The following is an 18,277-nucleotide window of genomic DNA, read 5'->3' as shown; positions in this document are numbered from 1 at the left end:
TTGCTGTCGTTGATGGCTCGAATTGATATGAGAGGACTCCTTTAATCGATTGCAAACATTTATGCTTTCCTCTTCAGAACGATTTGAATCATATTCATAACTGGATGAGTAACAAGAAAGCATCTTTTCCCAATCTGAAGCCATTGTTTTGATTCTAGAGCAAGGCAGTGTGTGACCAATATTGACGTCACGAACAAGGGGGCGGGACCTTCTGAAACTCGCCATCTCTGAGGTCATTTTGAAGTAGTTTTGGGATACTTTCACTCATTTTTATTGGTGTTTTTCATTTGACTAAAAATATCAGCCTGCCTGCGTGTTTTGGGTATTTTACATGCTATAAAACGTTTTTCTGGTGTCAGTTAGGAAACAAAAAAAAAAATGGTGTCGGGTGTCCTTTAAAGCTTACGGTCAAAGCCCTTGAGGTAGAGGAGGAGAAAGCATGGGAGATAGCGGTGACAACTCGAGATAAGTTGTTTTCTACTGTGACGTCGGACACCATGTTTGATAGGTTAAAACCCCGATAAGTCCTGTCCGGGAGAAAAAGATATCAATGGTTAGCAAAATAGATTTTGAAATCATCTTGGGATCGTTGCATTCATGTGGCAGACCGTGGTTACCTTGTGATGGTGCTCACTGTGAATTGAGAGGGAGGTTGCGCCTCGTGCATCAGCAGCTGCAGGTAAACTGAACTCTGGTCTCTGGCAATCGCGACAACAGGGTCTGTTTGGCCCTGGTCGCAGTCATAAAACAATCTAGATACAAGCCTGATGGGTAAAAAGAAAGGTGGGATGAAGGGAAAAATTCAACCAAAGCCTCCATCTTGTGTATTGAACCAACAAGATTGTGAAAAATTCAAATCCTAGTTCATCATGTACAGTGATACCTTGGCTTACGAACTTAATTGATCAGACAGTGTGAGTAAGGCGAAAAGTGTGGATTCCAAACATTAATTTCCCATAGGAAACCATTAAAATGAGAATAATCATTCCCAGGTCCCCATAAAAGATAATTTTCAACTAAATAAGCCTTGAAACTACACACAATCTAACTTATTTTATGCACAATAAATGTGCTCTGGTATTGCAATTAAAGAAATAAACTGTACGGTGTAGTAAAGTCATTTTATTTACCTTTGTGATGGTCGTTGATGGCTCGATGGAATGGATAGCTTTTTTCATCAAGTATCTCAAGCAGCTCTGTGTTGTACATCTTGTGATATTGCAACAGCAACAGATGCAGGCAGACACACTAGAAACTTCATGAATAGCTGGTTCCCTTGCTTGTCTTTTCAAATTGTACAGATGGCTTGTGTGGGTTATTTGTCGAGCCTGATTAATTTTAACCTTGCAGTCTACACTCTGCCTTTGAACTATCAATAAAGTTGAAACCAGTCAAAATGTCACTGTGTTTTCTATCCATGTTCTCACCATTTCACTTTTGTTTTTTTTGTTTCAAGCTCTGTCGTCTCCCTTTTGTGTGCGTGTGTGTTTCTGTAAGCCGTCCCCCCCGTTCACTGCTGCGTGTGTCCCCTCCCTTCTCTACCACGGATCTTAACCAATCACGTGCGGCTTCAACTGAAGACTAGGGGCGGGGAATAGAGGTGGAAAAAAAGGCGGCTGCCATTTTCAGCTTCGTTTATTTCATACAGCTACAACAACCGGCTCATTCGCGAACGACACATCACTCATTGTGGCGCTCCGTGTGTTTCCCGAAAAATAGTTCGTATGCCAAGATTATATTCTCTCGAATTTAACGTTTCGTGAGGTGAAAAGTTCCTTAGCTAAAGCGTTCGTAAGCCAAGTATCGCTGTAATTGACATTTTATCGCAATCAGTCAAGAGTCTAGTCTCGTCAAAGTATACCTGCTGATAGCAGAAGCCGCCACATGGCGGACTCTTGGGTCATCATCACCCAATAGACAAATCACCACATTTAGGACCCGGTCCTGCAGTCGAAGGTGCTAAAACGAAGACAAAATAGACGAACTTGAGGCTTATGAAGCTATGAATATCAAAAACTTTGCATCATACCAATAGAGAATTAAAAAGTAGTAGTACCCCAGTGTAGTGATGATCGCCTTTGTGCAAAGTTTCAGTTTTCCTCTCAAGGAAATTGACTAAACTAGGAGACATTGCAAAGAGAAGGGGGATTAATTCACTTTTTTAAAGCACTTTTTAAAACTCGGGAAGAAAAAAAACACATGCCGAAAATCCAGTTCTGCCAGGGTCTCCAACAGTTCAGTGCGGACAAGCCAGTAGGATGAGTCTGTCAGGGCCAGCAGGTCGATCACCAACTGGAGGCCCAGTTCACTTAGTGTACTGCTGCATATGGTCATGATGCAGTGCTGAAATATCAGAGTAGTACAGGACGCGTTTAGAAAAAAAGAATAAAAATGCAACGCAACAACAAAAGAAAATTACCCTGACTGCAAAACAAGCCATCTTGCAGGTTACTGAAGATTGATCTTTGAGAGATGTTCTCAGCAAGGGCACCAAGTCCACAAGGGACAAAGGATTACCTGAAAAGGAAGTCTTTGTTATTGAGTTGGTGACGATTTCTGACGTGATGTCACGTCAGGAACGCTCCTGACCGAGAAAGCGACACACAATGCATTTTGGGTACTTTGTTCGGTCTGAAAACATTGTTGATGGCGAAATTAGAAGGGAAACCACATAAATAACGCAATGGTGTGTTGCACCAAGACTACTATTGAATGAAAAGGTTTCTTCAGCCGTTATCTGTACTTCTTTGAAGGTGTCGGACGTTTCGCTTCTTATCCAAGATGCTTCTTCAGCGAACTAAAGTCTTACTGGTAGTTTCGGCTCTCTTTATATCCCTATTGTAGGGATATGGCTAACAGATCTAGCTAACAGATAATAGATAGCCAGCTGGACAGTTAGCTAACTAGCTAGATAGCCATATAGCTAATAAACAGCCAGCTACATAGCTAGCTAGTTAGACAGATAGCCAATAGATAGCCAGCCAGACAGTCAGTTATCTCTAGATAGCCATACAGCTGATAGCCAGTTACATAGCAACATGTGCTATTAAATAGCAAATAATTAGCCAGCCAGGTAGCTAGCTAATATATATACTGTACATCAACATGCTTGATCCTAGCAAAATTCCCCGACCGCCATTTGATTAATAAAGGTCAATAAAACCACTGTATTTACTGGTAGTTTCGGCCCTATATATATCTGTACTGTAGTGATATATATAAATAAGGCCGAAACTACCAGTAAGACTTTAGTTCGATAAAGAAGCATCTTGGATAAGAAGCGAAACGTCCGACACCTTCAAAGAAGTACAGATGACGGCTGAAGAAACCTTTTCATCGATGGACCACTCCTGTACGACTGAGAGCTTACAACAAGACTACTATTTGATACTAGTTGACACACATTCCCAGCAGACAAATCAGTCCATTTCCAACGGAGCTTGTGCGCCATCTTGTGCATTTTCTGGGATGCTACATTGGAGTCCAGACGGCTCAAAATGATCCGGAAGGACTTCTTTAATCGATTGCAAACATTTATGCTTTCCACTTCAGAACTATTTCAATGTATTGATGACAAATTCCCAGCTGATCTTCCCACATTAGCATCATAGCACTTTTTTTTTGGTATAGCACTTTACAAAGCACACTGACCTGTTGCACTCTGCACACTGGCCAGCCAGGTTTGTACGTGGTAACGTGTTTTAGTGAGTGCAGCCTGAATAATGGCTGCACAGAGGATAGCTGTGGCACCTCGAATTTGCGGGTCTCCGTGATGAATTAGGTCCAGCACGTCACTGACATACTGCTGCTCTGAAAAGACATTGTAGACATTTTCTTGATTGGGATACCACGCCCCTGGAACGGTTCTAAACACGAACAGCTGTAAGCAATAAAACATTGTCTTTTCTATGAACTGATACATTTGTAACCTGGCTAATGAGCTCTTCCTGTGAAGGAGTTTCAAGTCGTACATTACTCCGGTGATAAAGGAGTTTCCCAAGTCCTAAATTCTGTCTAAGGCCAGATCTCCTAGAGGAAGATGACAGTTTAACTTGCTGTGTCTGTTAAACTTAGATTGACCTCAGGCCATCTGCGCCTTTTGTTTGGTTGGCCAGCTAAGCATTAAACCTTTAAAGGACAACCGACGCCTCCGGACAAGTTGTGTCCGTAATTTGTAAAATCACCTCAAATGACTTCTACTGAGTGTATTTTACAAAGATTCCGCCGCATATAGCTATATTGGACTTTTTTTTTTGGTTTGTTTTTTCACCTTCCAATGGGATGCCGTCCAGCGGCTCCAGGTAGAGGGAATTGAAGAAGGCTTCAGGAAGCAGCGCCCCAGCTGCTCCAATGCAACTGACCGCCAGGGCCTTCACACTCACTCGCACCTCCTTGTCAGGGATCACACCTAGTGATACAAAGGGAAGCAAAATCACAAATACAGCGATACCTCGACTTTTCGCTTTACGAACATTAAATTCGCCAGAATATAGTCTTGGCATACAAACTAGTTTTCGGGAAACACACGGAGCGCCACAATGGCTGGCGGAGTAGTTTTCGTCGGGAGAACACCAAATCACACGGCTGAACAGCGCCACCGTGGCTGCCGGACTACTTTTCCACACCCACTTTCTTTGAGAGCACTCAGTGCAGATGTGCTTTGTTATGGAGTGTTGATCCGTGTTGATGGCGAAATTAGAAGGAAAACACATAAATAACGCGATGGTGAATCGTTGTGTGTTGCACCGAGACTACTATTTGATACTAGTTGACACAAATTCCCAGCAAACAAATCAGTCCATTTCCAATGGAGCTAGGGCGCCATCTTGTGCATTTTCTAGGCGCTACATTGGAGTCCAGACGGCTCGAATTGATACGGAAGGACTTCTTTAATCAATTGCAAACATTTATGCTTTCCTCTTCGGAACTATTTGAATCATATTCATAACTGGATGAGTAACAAGAAAGCATCTTCTCCGAATCTGAAGCCATTGTTTTGATTCTAGAGCAAGGCAAGACGTCCTGGCGTGATGTCACGAACAAGGGGGGCGGGACCTTTTGAAACTCGCCATTTCCGGGGTCATTTTGAAGTAGTTTTGGGACACGTTAACTCATTTTTATTGGTGGTTTGCATTTGACTAAAAATATCAGCCTGCGTGTTTTGGATATTTTAGATGCTATAAAACGTTTTTCTGATGTCAGTTAGGAAACAAAAAAAAAAAGGTGTTGGTTGTCCTTTAAGGCTTATTTAGTCGAAAATTATGTTTTATGAGGACCTGGGAACGAATTATTCTCATTTTAATGGTTTCCTATGGGAAATTAATGTTTGGAATACACACTTTTCGCCTTACACACACTTTCTGGGAACCAATTAAGTTGGTAAGCCAAGGTATCACTATAGTTATTTATTTTTAAACTATAATTCATACTGTACTTACCATTCTTTTGTCCCGTCAATAGAAAGGAAGCCGCAAGAAGCCTGACGCAATGCACGAGTGGCTCTGCACCCTGGTCTGTATAATGTCCAATCGGACCATTTATACTTGATGGCTGAGGAAGCAGAAAAAAACAACATATTTCTCCCATTTACATTGTGAAACACAGACAATGTGTGTGAAGTTACCTTGCTGTCAGGTTCGATTTCAGTGACCAACTCCTTTGTAATGAAATGGTCCGCACTGCTATCCGAACCCTGCCGATTGTGACCTTTTAGGTCAAACAGATGCGGTTTGCTCAGAGCTGCAGAGAAAAACACAGCGGTACCATCGTTGGAAGACTTTTTTTTTTGCTTTTGGAGGGCGGGGGGGGAGTGGAAAGTAAAAATACCGAGTGTTGATGGGTGAAAAGAAACGTCCTCCTGAGACGAAGGTGCTGTCCCTTCATCTTCCTCATCCTGCAGAGTTCCAATCTGCATCCCGGAGTATTGGCTGTCACTACCATCCAAAACCTTAAGGTCAACACACACACAAGTAAAATCTTTGGTGTCCAGTCAAATTACACTGAAATACGATCACACCATGAGTTGAAAGGACATTTGAAGTGATTTTACAAATTATGGACACAACTTGTCCAGAGGTGTCGGTGGTCCTTTAAACAAGAAGTCCAATTCAATCAGACTGACCAGCTCTGCAACGTCCGAGGGGGTGACCGAGTCCGGCCCTTCCGTGGTTGTCTGAGAAGAGTCGCTAGCTGGGAGGGAGCCGTCATTGGTGCTTAGGAGTGGCCCACCTTCTATGAAGGACCTTTCATCGGGCACGGCGCTCTCTGAAGTGTCGTCAGCCACCTCTGGAGTAACATTCGCACCGCCGCTTGAGCTTCGACTCAGTATCTCCTCCTCATTTTCGTCGGGAGTAACTGAGGCAGATGTCAAGCCTCCACCCCCGCCTTGCTCAGAGGAGGCGCTTAAGTCCACGGAGTCATCAGGTTGCAAGGTATGCTGGGAGGAGCGTGGCTGTTCAGTGATGATGTCCACCTGGGTTGCTGAGGAGACATCAGCACCAACAACCGATGCTGGAAAGAAAGAAAGAAACATAAAATGACTAACTGTGTTGGTTTTCTGGTGCATAGTTGTCAGAGATGTGACAGTCAGACACTGTGGACGAAGACTCGAACCTAGAAAGATTGCCTTTTACTGCCGGTAGGAGGCGTAGACATTCATGACAGACGCCTAAATTCTGCAGCCCTCTGCCAAGCTATTTATTGAGAGTACATGCCAATTTAAGAGGTACATTAGTAAAACAGAGTTTTCTTGATTAGAATACCACGTCTCTAGAGTTTTAAGCGCGAACGGCTGTAAGCAATAAAACATTGTCTCTTCCATGAACTGATAAATTTGTAACCTGGCTAATGAGCTCTTCCTGTGAAGGAGTTTCAAGTCGTAAATCGCTTCGATGATAAAGGAGTTTCCCAAGTCCTTAAATTCTGTCCAAGGACAGATCTCTTAGATGAAGATGACAGTTTAACAGGATGTGTGTGTTAAATTTACATTGACTTAAGGCCATCCGCGCCAATTAGGCATGAAACTTTTAAATATGATAACTTCTTATTATGTCTAATCTCTATCAATCGTATTCATAAGCACATTACTGGTTACAAAGTTACAGGATGACCAAACCTGTGAAGGCGCCAGTTGAGACCTCAGTCTTTTCAGAATCATCTTCCAATCCACAATCTTCCCCTGAAAGCATTTTACCTGGAAAAACACCATTTGCATGACTATAAAATCACAAACGTATACATATAAATCCTCATCTGATGCAGAAAAGGAAAAATATCGACAGGTCGGTGCTGTTGGACAGCCCGCGATAAGAAGAAAGGAGCGTCAGAAAAAAAAAGTGTAAAAAAATGTGGATTTTTTTTTTCTTCTAGTTAATAGAGTGCCATGATGTAGGACTGGGCCTCAATCACAAATTACGATGAATCGGACATGGGTGAAAAATACTTTGAAAGAAGGACAATTACATGAAAGGAAAAAAGTAAAGCAGTCACCTCTCTGTTTCCTAAGGAGGAGGGGACTGCAGGAAGAAGCTCCTGCTGAAATCGACAGGAAACAGGAGGCAGAAACAGGAGGTGAAGAGGAAAAAAAGAAAGAGAGGCTTCAAAGACTTAAAGGACAACCAACACCTCAGGACAAGTTGTGTCCAGAATTTGTAAAATGACTTCAAATGACTTCTACTCAGCGTATTTTACAAAGATTAGACCGCAAAGAGTGATATTTTACGTTTTAAGACTCGCACTGAATATTCCAGAAGTCTTGTTTTTGAGTTGATGACCATGCCTGACGTGACATCACGGAGGGAACGCCCCTGACCGAGAAAGCGACACGCATTTTGGGTACTTTGTTTGGTCCGAAAACATCGTGTTGATCCGTGTTGAGAGCAAAATTTGAAGGAAAAAACATAAATAACGCCATGTTGAATGGTTGTGTGTTGCACCAAGACTACTATTTGATACTAGTTGACACAAATTCCCAACAGACAAATCAGCCCATTTCCAACAGAGCTTGGGCGCCATCTTGTGCATTTTCTGGGACGCAACATTGGAGTCCTGACAGCTGGAATTGATACGGGAGGACTTCTTTAATCGATTGCAAACATGTATGCTTTCCTCTTCAGAACTATTTGAATCATATTCATAACTGGATGAGTAACAAGAAAGCATCTTCTCCCAATCTGAAGCCGTTGTTTTGATTCTGGAGCAAGGCAGTTTGTGAAGGAGTATCCTGACGTGACATCATAAACAAGGGGGCGGGATTTTCTTAATCTGCCCAGTTCCAAGCTCATTTTGTGGCAGTTTTGGGACACTTGAAGTCATTGTTATTGGTGTTTTGCATTTGACTAAAAATATCAGCCTGCGTGTTTTGGGTATTTTAGATGCTGTAAAACGTTTTTCTGATGTCAGTTAGGAAACAAAAAAAATAGTATCGGTTGTCCTTTAAGAGAAGACACAACCATTCAAACAAAGGACGAGGACAAAAAAAAAAGGCTAATGACCAGTCACAAAGATGAAATTAAGAATGGGTTAGTCAGTGACAGGCTTCATGAATCAAAGGGGAGGCCAATGTCAAAGAATTCTTAAGAAAAACGTCAGAGCTCAGTCGTACAGGAGTGGTCCATCGATGAAAAGACAAAAAAAAAAGACTATCAACAGGGATAATAATAGTGGACCTCAATCTGCAGTACATATGTACCTAAAAGCTAGCAACCACTCATTTGACGACAATGAGGTTAAAATCTTAGTGAAAGAAAATAGATGGTTTGAAAGGGGAGTAAAAGAAGCTACTTTTTCTAAAACAGCTAAACCCTTCACTAAATCGCCATGGTGGGGTGAGGTTTAATTTGGATCTTCTTAGACCACATAGGCTTAGTTATGCTGATGAGGTGATACCAGAGCAAAATGGGGCCATCAGGCCAGTCGTAGACCCCATAATCAGTCAGGACAATAGAAGTAATCAGTGTCGCCTCAGGGAATAGTCCTCTGCTCCCCCCCCCCCAACCTGAAAGCAGGATCCTATCATAGAAGAGGTCTGGCATTGTCACCTCTGGACAGTAGGGATATATATATACAGCGCCAAAACTACCAGCAAAAAAAACAGTTTGCTGACGAATCCTCTTGGATGAGAAGCAAAAACGTCCGACACCTTCAAAGAAGTGCACGACTGAAGAAAGCCTTTTCATGGCAATGCAGAAAATAAAACCCTTCAGAGATGTAGTTACCAATGAACTCCAGGATGCTGCCCGAGCGCGCACGACTTTCAGTATCCTGACGAAACACTGTGACATTCGGAATGGTTCCTACGGTGATGAGCATGTGCAAAAGCTCTGGCGGTGGAGTCCTGAACGTTTGTTGTAGCAGCTCCAGCGATGCGGTCACCACATTGTGGTCCCAGTGCTGTGTGTAGTGTAAAGTCACCTCATACACCTGCAGGTACACGGAATACAATTTCAGGAAGTACAAGTATTTGCATTCCTTGGGTATGTTTTTTTTTTTTTTACCTGAAGCAGCTGCTCGGGAGTCGGATGCACATCAGCCTCTTTCTCCATGACTCCAAAACTTCCTTTGAGACTTGAGGTGTTGACCTGCTGCTGCAGCAAAGGCATCAGGTAGCGCAGAGTTAAGAGCACGCCAAGTATGAGATGGCTGAGATGTTCCTCATCAACTGGAACCACCAGACCTGAAGTTGGGGGGGGAAAAAATCAACATTTTAGAGTAAAAAAAAAACACAATTTTTGAATAATTTTGAAAAAAAGATAGCAAATCGCCATTATAGAAATTAAAAACATTGAAAATCAATATTTTAGAAAAAAGTAAGGGCTCATTCAGACTCATATGTAATAATAATAATAATAATAATCCATTTCGATGCTGGTTACCTAGCTAGCAATCTATTTCCTATTTGCTATCTATTAGCTGTGTAACTAGCTAGCAAGCCAGCTAGCTAATAGTTTATTATGAGCTAACTAGGTAATTTGATCTATATGAGTTATTCCCGGTTGAACGGGGTCACCGTTTCTGGCTATACAGCTAGCTATCGATTAGCCCTCTAACTAGCTAGCTAGCTAGCTATCTATTAGCTAGCGAGGTAACTTGATCTATTTGAGTTATTCCCGGTTGAGTGAACACTGGCGCATGTGGCTGCCGCTGCTCACTCACAGAAAAACTGATCCTGTGACTGTAAAGTGACTTTGAGAGTTTTGAAAAGCGCTTATAAATCAAATGTATTATTATTATTATTCATTAGCTAGCTAGCTTTCTATCTATTTGAGTTACTTCCGGTTTGAGTGAATGCTGGTGCGTGTGGCTGCCGCTGCTCACTCACAGAAAAACTTTATTTTGTGACTGTAAAGTGACCTTGAGAGTTTTGAAAGGCGCTTAGAAATGAAATGTATTATTATTATTATTATTAGTAGTAGTAGTAGTAGTAGTAGTAGTAGTAGTAGTAGTAGTAGTAGTAGTAGTAGTAGTAGTAGTAGTAGTAGTAGTAGTAGTATAGTAGTAGTAGTAGTATTATAACATGCCTACAAACACTGTCAACTGTGCATGTGCATGGAGATCATGTTTGCCAATCTTACCAAGCAGCACATTAAGGAGCCATGTGTAAAAGTAGCTGGCACGTCTTGAGTGCTGGCACACGCAAACGGCAGAGCTGGCAGCCGTCCTCCGGATGGCTGGAGAGCTGGATTTTAAGTTGGCAACCAATGACTTCAGCAGAACCTGAGACATCGATATGATTGACGAGGGAAGAGATGAGGAGATTGGTTAGTTCAGAAATAAAGTAAGCAACATCGGGAGGTTGTTGTTGTGGGAGTCACGTAGCAGTTTACAGCCTTAAAGGACAACCGACGTCACTTTTTATGTTTCCTAACAAAAACGTTTTGTAGCATCTAAAATACCCCAAACAGGCAGGCTGATATTTTTGGTCAAATGCAAAACACCAATAAAAATGACTAAGTGTCCAAAATCTGCAAAAAAAAATGAACCAGGAAGTGGCCAGTTTCAGAAGGTCCCGCCCCCTTGTTCGTGGCGTCACCCCAAGACGTCTTGCCATGCTGGAGAATCAAAACAACGGCTTCAGATTCGGAGAAGATGCTTTCTTGTTACTCATCCAGTTATGAATATGATTCAAATAGTTCTGAAGAGGAAAGCATACATGTTTGCAATCGATTAAAGAAGTCCTCCCATATCAATTTGAGGCACGTGGACTGCAATGTAGCATCCCAGAAAAGAGGCAGAAAATGGCGACGTGTAAGGAATTAATCAGCCCATTTCCACAGGCTGATTAATTCCTTACATAGAGCTTTGTCGCCCTCTTCTGCCTCTTTTTGGTGCAACACGAAGTTTTCAGACCAAACAAGTACAGCAAAATGCATTGACGTGATGGGAGGACTGCTACAATGTGTCCTTTTTTCAGTCAGGGGCGTTCCTTTCGTGACGTCACGTACGGACTCGTCACCAACTCAAAAACAAGACTTCCGGAATATTCAGCGCGAGTCTTAAAAGGTAAAATATAGCTATATGCGGTGGAATCTTTGTCAAATACGCTCAGTAGAAGTCATTTGAAGCCATTTTACAAATTACGGACGCAACTTGTCCGGAGACGTCGGTTGTCCTTTAAGTCTTTATTCTCCCAACTACATCTCAAACACGCTGCAAATTTCAACAGCGTTTGAAGGGTCTGGCGGTCGTGGTCGTAAATCGGATGTTAGCTGTACTTAAAGTCAAGCATCAGTTTTATGAGAGGACACCTTGATTTCGCCATCGTTTGCAAAGTGTCCCAAGGCCAACATGATCTTGGGCATTCCGGAAGCCAGTGTTTCCTGCACGCTCTCCTCCTGCCGCTTCGTGATTCTGGTGAGGCACGGCAAGAGGTTGACCAAATAAGGTCTGCAATTAAAAGGACAAACGTTTAAAAACGCGGATGGTGAGAGCAATAATATTTTTTTTTTTTTTTAAATAAAGGCTATAATCTAGCCTAATCTGTTCAGAAAACTCCTATGATGAGTGTAAATGCTGTCGATAACTGCTGTACCATAGTTGACCAGCAGGTGGCTGTGCTTTATTTTTCTTGACATTACGTTGGGTTGTTGTCACTTCCGGTATAGGCTTCTTTAAGTTTCTTTTTACTGAGACGACGGTGAGAATGGACATGATTTAATCGCTGTACTGTTTAGCAAGGAAAAAGATAAAAAGATCCAAACTTCCATTTGGGAGCGAAAAGTGGGCAAAGTGTTCTACGGTGGTGATTCATCATGCAAGTGAAATCACATTGAAGAATTAACCATCAGTACAAATAACTCAGAGTCCTCTGTTTCGAATGGAAAGATAGTAGTACACTTTGCCTGCTTTCCACTCCGAAATGGAAGTTTGGATGTTCGTCCTCCAGCGATAAAGGATGTCCATTCTCGCCGTCTTCTCAGTAAAAAGAAACTTTTAAGAAGCAGGGAAAGACAAAAAACCTGTACTGGAAGTGACAACAACCCAACGTAACGTCAAGAAAAATAAAACACAGCCATCTGCTGGTCAACTATGGGATTGCAGTTATCGACAAACGTATCAACAGCATTTACAATGAGTCAATCAATCCTTTTATGACTGTACTGCAGACTATTTTCCCTACCTGCATTTCTGAGGTCTGATGAGGTGCGCAAGCTCAGCAAACCTCCACAAAGCTGCTCTCAAACTCCGAGAGGCACCGTTCTACGGTAAGACAGACGCACGTGTACATCAACACAACAATCAACTTTCAAATCGTTGTACATTTATGACATTGTCAGCGTTCAAAAAACAAAAATGAGCACCTTTTTAATTTCTTTGTACAGCTCCAGCTGCAATCGAGGAAGGTTGGAGTCCATCAGTGCCTAAGGATGTGCAAACATTTAGTTTAATAATAATAATAATAATAATACATTTCATTTATAAGTGCCTTTCAAAACTCTCAAGGTCACTTTACAGTCACAGGATAAGTTTTTATTTGCGGGTGAGCAGCGGCAGCCATATGCGCCAGCATTCACTCAACCCGGAAGTAACTCAAATAGATAGAAAGCTAGCAAGCTAGCCAATCGAAAGCCAATAGATACCTAGCTAGATAGCCAGCCAGCTAGATAGTGATTAGATAAATAGCCAGATCAGTGTAGACGAGTACAGTGAACAAATGTTATCACATCATGCTGTTTTTATTCAATTATTATCATTTTTACTAGTTATGATAGCATTATTAATATGAAAAGCAAATTAGTGACAGCTGATCATCAAACCAGAGTAACCACAGGGAAAGCAAAAGTTAGTGAATGCTGTCTGTGCACATATATATATAGTCATAAATAATAAAAATATTTGATATAGTGTAATTTGTTTTCCACATAATTTTACATGATTTTTGGTAGTTAATTTAAGCAACAAAAAAAAAACCTGAAGAGCCATTTGGGAGCCATAAGAGCCGGATCTTTTTAGTGAGCCGATCCAAAAAGAACCGGCTCAATCCCCGAAACCACCTTATGTTGATGCAATACAGCGACATACTGTATATCAAGATGCTTTTTTTGTGTACAGTACTTGCACTGTGTAGAGTTTTTATGACACATTTTTGCAGTTACATTATACACCTCAGTCTTCTGTCTTTTTTTATTATGCTTATAATATCTTGTTTTTTTTTATCTTTGCACCCTGCCCCTTTCAAATTGCTGCTGTGGACTGCAAATTTCCCCATTGTGTGACAATTAAAGGCTTTTTGATTCCGATTCTGAAACCTAGCAGCTTAAAGGAGAACCGACACCCATTTTTTGTTTCCTAACTGACATCAGAAAAACGTTTTATAGCATCTAAAATATCCAAAACACGCAGGCTGATATTTTTAGTCAAATGCAAAACACCAATAAAAATGAGTTCAAGTGTCCCAAAACTGCCAGAAATTAGCTCGAAACTGGGGATTTTCAGAAAGTCCCGCCCCCTTGTTCGTGACATCACGCCAGGAAACTCCTTCACAAACTACCTTGCTCCAGAATCAAAACAATGGCTTCAGAGAGTTCAGATTGGGAGATGATGCTTTCTTGTTACTCATCCAGTTATGAATATAATTCAAATAGTTCAGAAGAGGAAAGCATAAATGTTTGCAATCGATTAAAGAAGTCCTTCCGTATCAATTCGAGCCGTCTGGACACAAATGTAGTGCACAGAAAATGCACAGGATGGCGCCCAAGCACCGTTGGAAATGGGCTGATTTGTCTGCTGGGAATTTGTGTCAACTAGTATCAAATAGTAGTGCAACACACAACGATTCACCATCGTGTTATTTATGTGTTTTCACACAACTCGTCCGGGGGTGTCGGTTGTCATTTAAAAGGTAAGAGGCCTATATTGGAAACGTCAAAAGATTATGTAACAAATGAGGATGAATTGTGTAAAAAGGAAAAATAAAGAGCATAATTACAGATCAAGATAGAATTTAATGAGCATCAGGCACATTCCGGATTTTCTTCCAACTGTATTTTTAACACCCGTAGATAAAAGATCAAATGTTTGGTAATAACAATTAAGTGCTGGCACTAACTGAAGACTGCATTTTAATATTAAAGGGTGAGAAAGAATAAGTAGAGTGGTTTTATTTTGTCTTACTTTGATTATTTTGTTCAGGCACTCATCGGCTACCATTCGGACATCCGATTCGCTGTCGTCACTGCAGAGCAGGAACATTTCAATTGCGATGCCAAGCAATTTCTGGAACTCTGGAGATGTTCTACTCCAAGCAGGAAGAGAGTGAGGAAAACGGTATTACAATACAGTGATACCTTGGCTTACGAACTTAATTGGTTCCCAGACAGAGTGTGTAAGGGGAAAAGTGTGTATCCCAAAAATAGATTTCCCATCGGAAACCCTTAAAATAAGAATAATCCATTCCCAGGTCCCCATAAAACATCATTTTCTATTTTCTAATTTTCTAAAAACGACACAAAATAGACCTTATTTTATGTAGAATAAATGTGCTATGGTATTACAATGAAAGAAATAAATTGTACGGTATAATAAAGTTATTTTATTGACCTTTGTGATGGTCGTTGATGGCTTCATGGAATGGAGTGTCCGCTTTCATCAGCATTAAACACTTGATGAGGAACGTCGCCTTCTTCTTTCACCATCTTGAGGAAGGATTCCTTGTAGATGCTTTCTCTGCCATAATTTTACCTTGTTCCTCATCAATTGTGTTCTGTTTAGCTGGGTTGATAGCTTTTTGCATCAAGTGTACAGATGGCTTGTGCGGGTTGTTTGTGGAGCCTGATTGATGGGATATTTTAACCTTGCAGTCTACACTTTGAACTATCAAAGTTGAAACTCTCACTGTCGTCTGCCTGTCTCTTTAATGTTTAAACCACTTCCCCTCACTGCTGCGTTTTTGACCAATCACGTGGCTTTAACTGAAGACTGGGGGTGGGGAAGAAAGGACAAAAACAGTCGGCTGCCATTTTGTTACTAGAAGAATGGGCTCGTTCGCGAACGACACATCACTCATTGAGGCAGCTCTGTGCACGAAAAAAAGTTCGTATGCCAAGGGGTTCGAAAACCGAGGTATCACTCTATCTAAAAAGATGCAAAAACACAACACTGTTTCATATGATGCTATTTCAATCATACTCCCCAACTTCAACTTTGAGAATTAGTGGCTAAATGTTTTACACGAAATCCTGCAAGCAAGACTTACCTGAGAGACTGCGCTACTATGTTTTCACATATTGTCAAGCAGTGTGTCACTCTGTCTTTTTTTGTCGTGGCCTGCTCTTTTTTCCTGTGATGGGAAAATAGAACAGTTTTGTACAATTTTGTAAAAAAAAAAAAAAGCATTTGCACAGATTGTCAACCACAGATTTCTATCTGTGCAGACTAGATGTTTATCTGAATTTTCAGTAGATTTTATTTCTTTTTTTGGTTTGCCAAAGAGCCAGAATGTAGGTACGCTACAGTGACCTATTTTCCACCGCGATTGTTTCTGTCCAGTGAAGCGAGCGCACTCTGTACTCGCAGTGGTAAATCATTGCATTTTTGTGAAGTACGTAATCGTTTTTCGTGGGATTTTCCAAACTATGCAGCTTATGATGACGTATTACACGTTTCCCTCCATGCTGGTTCTTGAAATTTCCCAATACGACAACGAGAAATGGGGAAAAAATGGATTAAAGTTTATGCTCTTTTTTGCTAACATTACAGTTTATAGAGGTGAGTAACTTGTATTTTAATAACTCATAGAAGTGGTATCATATATATATTTTTCTCCATAACTGCCAAATTTCAAGCAAAAATAAGCATTAGCATATATTTCTAGATCTTGCAATTTTCTTTCCTAGTGTTCAGTGACAGCCATTTTGGATATTTCACTATAATCTGCCTGCATTCGATCGTTGATATTTGCTCATTTATATTTTGAATCTTTTCTTGTGTTTTCTATTCTTGTTTAGAATTTCAAAAGCTTTCCAATGGTACCTTACTCGTTAAGATCTACCAAAAACTAAGAAAGGTATGATAGCTTAAACTGTAATAAAGAACTCGGTCACAGATTTTCATTGTTTCATACCTGTCAACCGGCCTTATTTTGTCGTATTCTGTACGATTTGTGCACATTTTTAGATGGCTACGGAACACAAGAAAGTTCGTACGGGAAACACAAACATTGTTAAATATCAATTTGAGATATTTTCGATTCCCTTTTCGTCATTAAATATTAGCAGTCATGTTAATGATAGCAAATATCGCTTCTCGTAAAAAGCGAAATCGACCACCGAGAAAACAAGTCCGTGCGAAAAGTCTGGAGAATAAACATAGGTTCCGGGAAGACAAGTTCCGGTCAAGTTTTGAAATCAATTAAATTCAACATTTTACCATGTTTTTTCGCCGTATGTTGTTTTAACTGTGAAATTCCAGGCAGAAAATCCCCTCATATTTCGAAATTGAAAAATTCCATTATTTCCTTATTATTTGTCATAGAGCAATACTCTATACATCATTTGAAAGCTATTCAAATGCACTTTAATATGGAAATTAGAATATGTGTGATGAATTATGATTGAACAATTTTGTGACATCCCTACAATCAGTCAACTCGTTAGCGAATACGGTATAGGCCAATAAAATTGCTGCTAACACAATAGTAAGGTACATTACGCTCAGGAATTGCAATTGAGTAAATTATGATTAAAATAATTCCACAGCTGCATGCCTCGCAAGATATGTCAACGGTGCAACGTACATTTCAAATGTGTAAATGATACGTGGGGCTGCAATGATCATTTTCATGATTTGCGGAGGAACAGAATGGTCCAGTTTGGATGTTAGCTAGCTAAGTTAGCTAGCAATGATGGATTAAAAAAAACACAACACTTACTGTTTCTGGACAAGCTCCTCGGCGGTCGGTGGTCCCTGTTGCTGCTGGAATGACTTAAGCGACTCAAAGGCCTTCATTAGTTTCTCCATGGTGGCCATTTTCGGAAAACACAAAACGAAAGCTAGCCTGGCTTGCTACTATTTACAATTATGTAGCATTAGCACACGCACGGTAAGCAGTGCGTAGTGCAGCAGCGAGGCACTAACGCACTTTGCTTACAACTCCTGCAAGGCTCGCTATCTCCACTCCAATGGGTCAAAGTGCGTTTTAACACGTCGCCATAATGCACCTTAGCAATAAAAATATGAGTTGATTGGACATACTTGGTGCTGTGCGTTAGCCGCAAAAATCAGGAAGTAGCAAAACTGACAGATTGTTAATAGGACGAAGGGATTCTCAACGACCAATGAGGTTTACAAAGGATGGTCAGTAACCAATCAGAACTCGCTATATAGCCCCATAACCCGCCCACGCCCTTGTTGTTCTTCAGTCACGGGACTGCGCGATAGATCCATAGATGACGCTTTGCATCAAAAGTTGTTGATATAATTTCAGAAAGCTAAACCAAATAATACTTTTGTTGCTAACATCCGTATGTTGCGCTCTCCGCTATGGTAAGGTGTACGTCTTGACTCAACCGTGGTTTACTTCGAATGCCCAGAGGATATGCAAACGTATGCGCACAACAACTTCCTGTCCAACAATGTAAATCGGCCCGACACGAAACACTACCCGAAGCAGGCGTTCCTTGTTTAAATAAACATTTTAGATATATGTATATCATTTATAAACCAATGTAACTATGTGAATGTAACCAAAATACTAAATAAGGTACTTTTTAACCTGTCACACATACGTGTCACAATCGAAACGCCTTTTCATTCTGTATTGGAGCCAAGAAGCAACAGAACT

The 18,277-nt window shown here is 40.9% G+C and overlaps 1 protein-coding gene across 3 annotated transcripts in view; it reads right to left on the bottom strand.

Annotated features, from left to right (window-relative positions):
• htt (huntingtin) overlaps positions 1-17,818 on the bottom strand; it is a 50,821-nt gene extending 33,003 nt beyond the window's left edge. For 2 of the 3 annotated variants that reach the window (XM_089006155.1, XM_089006157.1), the window contains exons 1-23: positions 17,366-17,818; positions 15,692-15,775; positions 14,611-14,731; positions 12,798-12,857; positions 12,617-12,696; positions 11,745-11,883; positions 10,572-10,713; positions 9,495-9,673; positions 9,216-9,420; positions 7,489-7,533; positions 7,115-7,192; positions 6,122-6,510; positions 5,827-5,947; positions 5,624-5,739; positions 5,439-5,550; positions 4,271-4,408; positions 3,652-3,810; positions 2,420-2,517; positions 2,204-2,343; positions 2,057-2,120; positions 1,862-1,959; positions 618-764; positions 407-527 (exon numbers count right to left, since the gene is read on the bottom strand). In XM_089006155.1, coding sequence (XP_088862281.1) covers positions 407-527; positions 618-764; positions 1,862-1,959; positions 2,057-2,120; positions 2,204-2,343; positions 2,420-2,517; positions 3,652-3,810; positions 4,271-4,408; positions 5,439-5,550; positions 5,624-5,739; positions 5,827-5,947; positions 6,122-6,510; positions 7,115-7,192; positions 7,489-7,533; positions 9,216-9,420; positions 9,495-9,673; positions 10,572-10,713; positions 11,745-11,883; positions 12,617-12,696; positions 12,798-12,857; positions 14,611-14,731; positions 15,692-15,775; positions 17,366-17,463 — 2,934 coding nt within the window. In that variant the 5' untranslated portion in view covers positions 17,464-17,818. The remainder of the gene's footprint in view (positions 1-406; positions 528-617; positions 765-1,861; positions 1,960-2,056; positions 2,121-2,203; positions 2,344-2,419; positions 2,518-3,651; positions 3,811-4,270; positions 4,409-5,438; positions 5,551-5,623; positions 5,740-5,826; positions 5,948-6,121; positions 6,511-7,114; positions 7,193-7,488; positions 7,534-9,215; positions 9,421-9,494; positions 9,674-10,571; positions 10,714-11,744; positions 11,884-12,616; positions 12,697-12,797; positions 12,858-14,610; positions 14,732-15,691; positions 15,776-17,365) is intronic. The other variant, XM_089006156.1, reaches the window with a different exon arrangement.
• Between the last annotated feature and the right edge of the window lie 459 nt (positions 17,819-18,277).

Source organism: Hippocampus bargibanti, linkage group LG10, assembly GCF_051943395.1.
Source record: "Hippocampus bargibanti isolate YZ-2025 linkage group LG10, ASM5194339v1, whole genome shotgun sequence".
Classification (NCBI taxonomy): domain Eukaryota; kingdom Metazoa; phylum Chordata; class Actinopteri; order Syngnathiformes; family Syngnathidae; genus Hippocampus; species Hippocampus bargibanti.
Note: the sequence above shows the minus strand (reverse complement) of the source record. Positions and strands in the feature narration are given on the sequence as shown.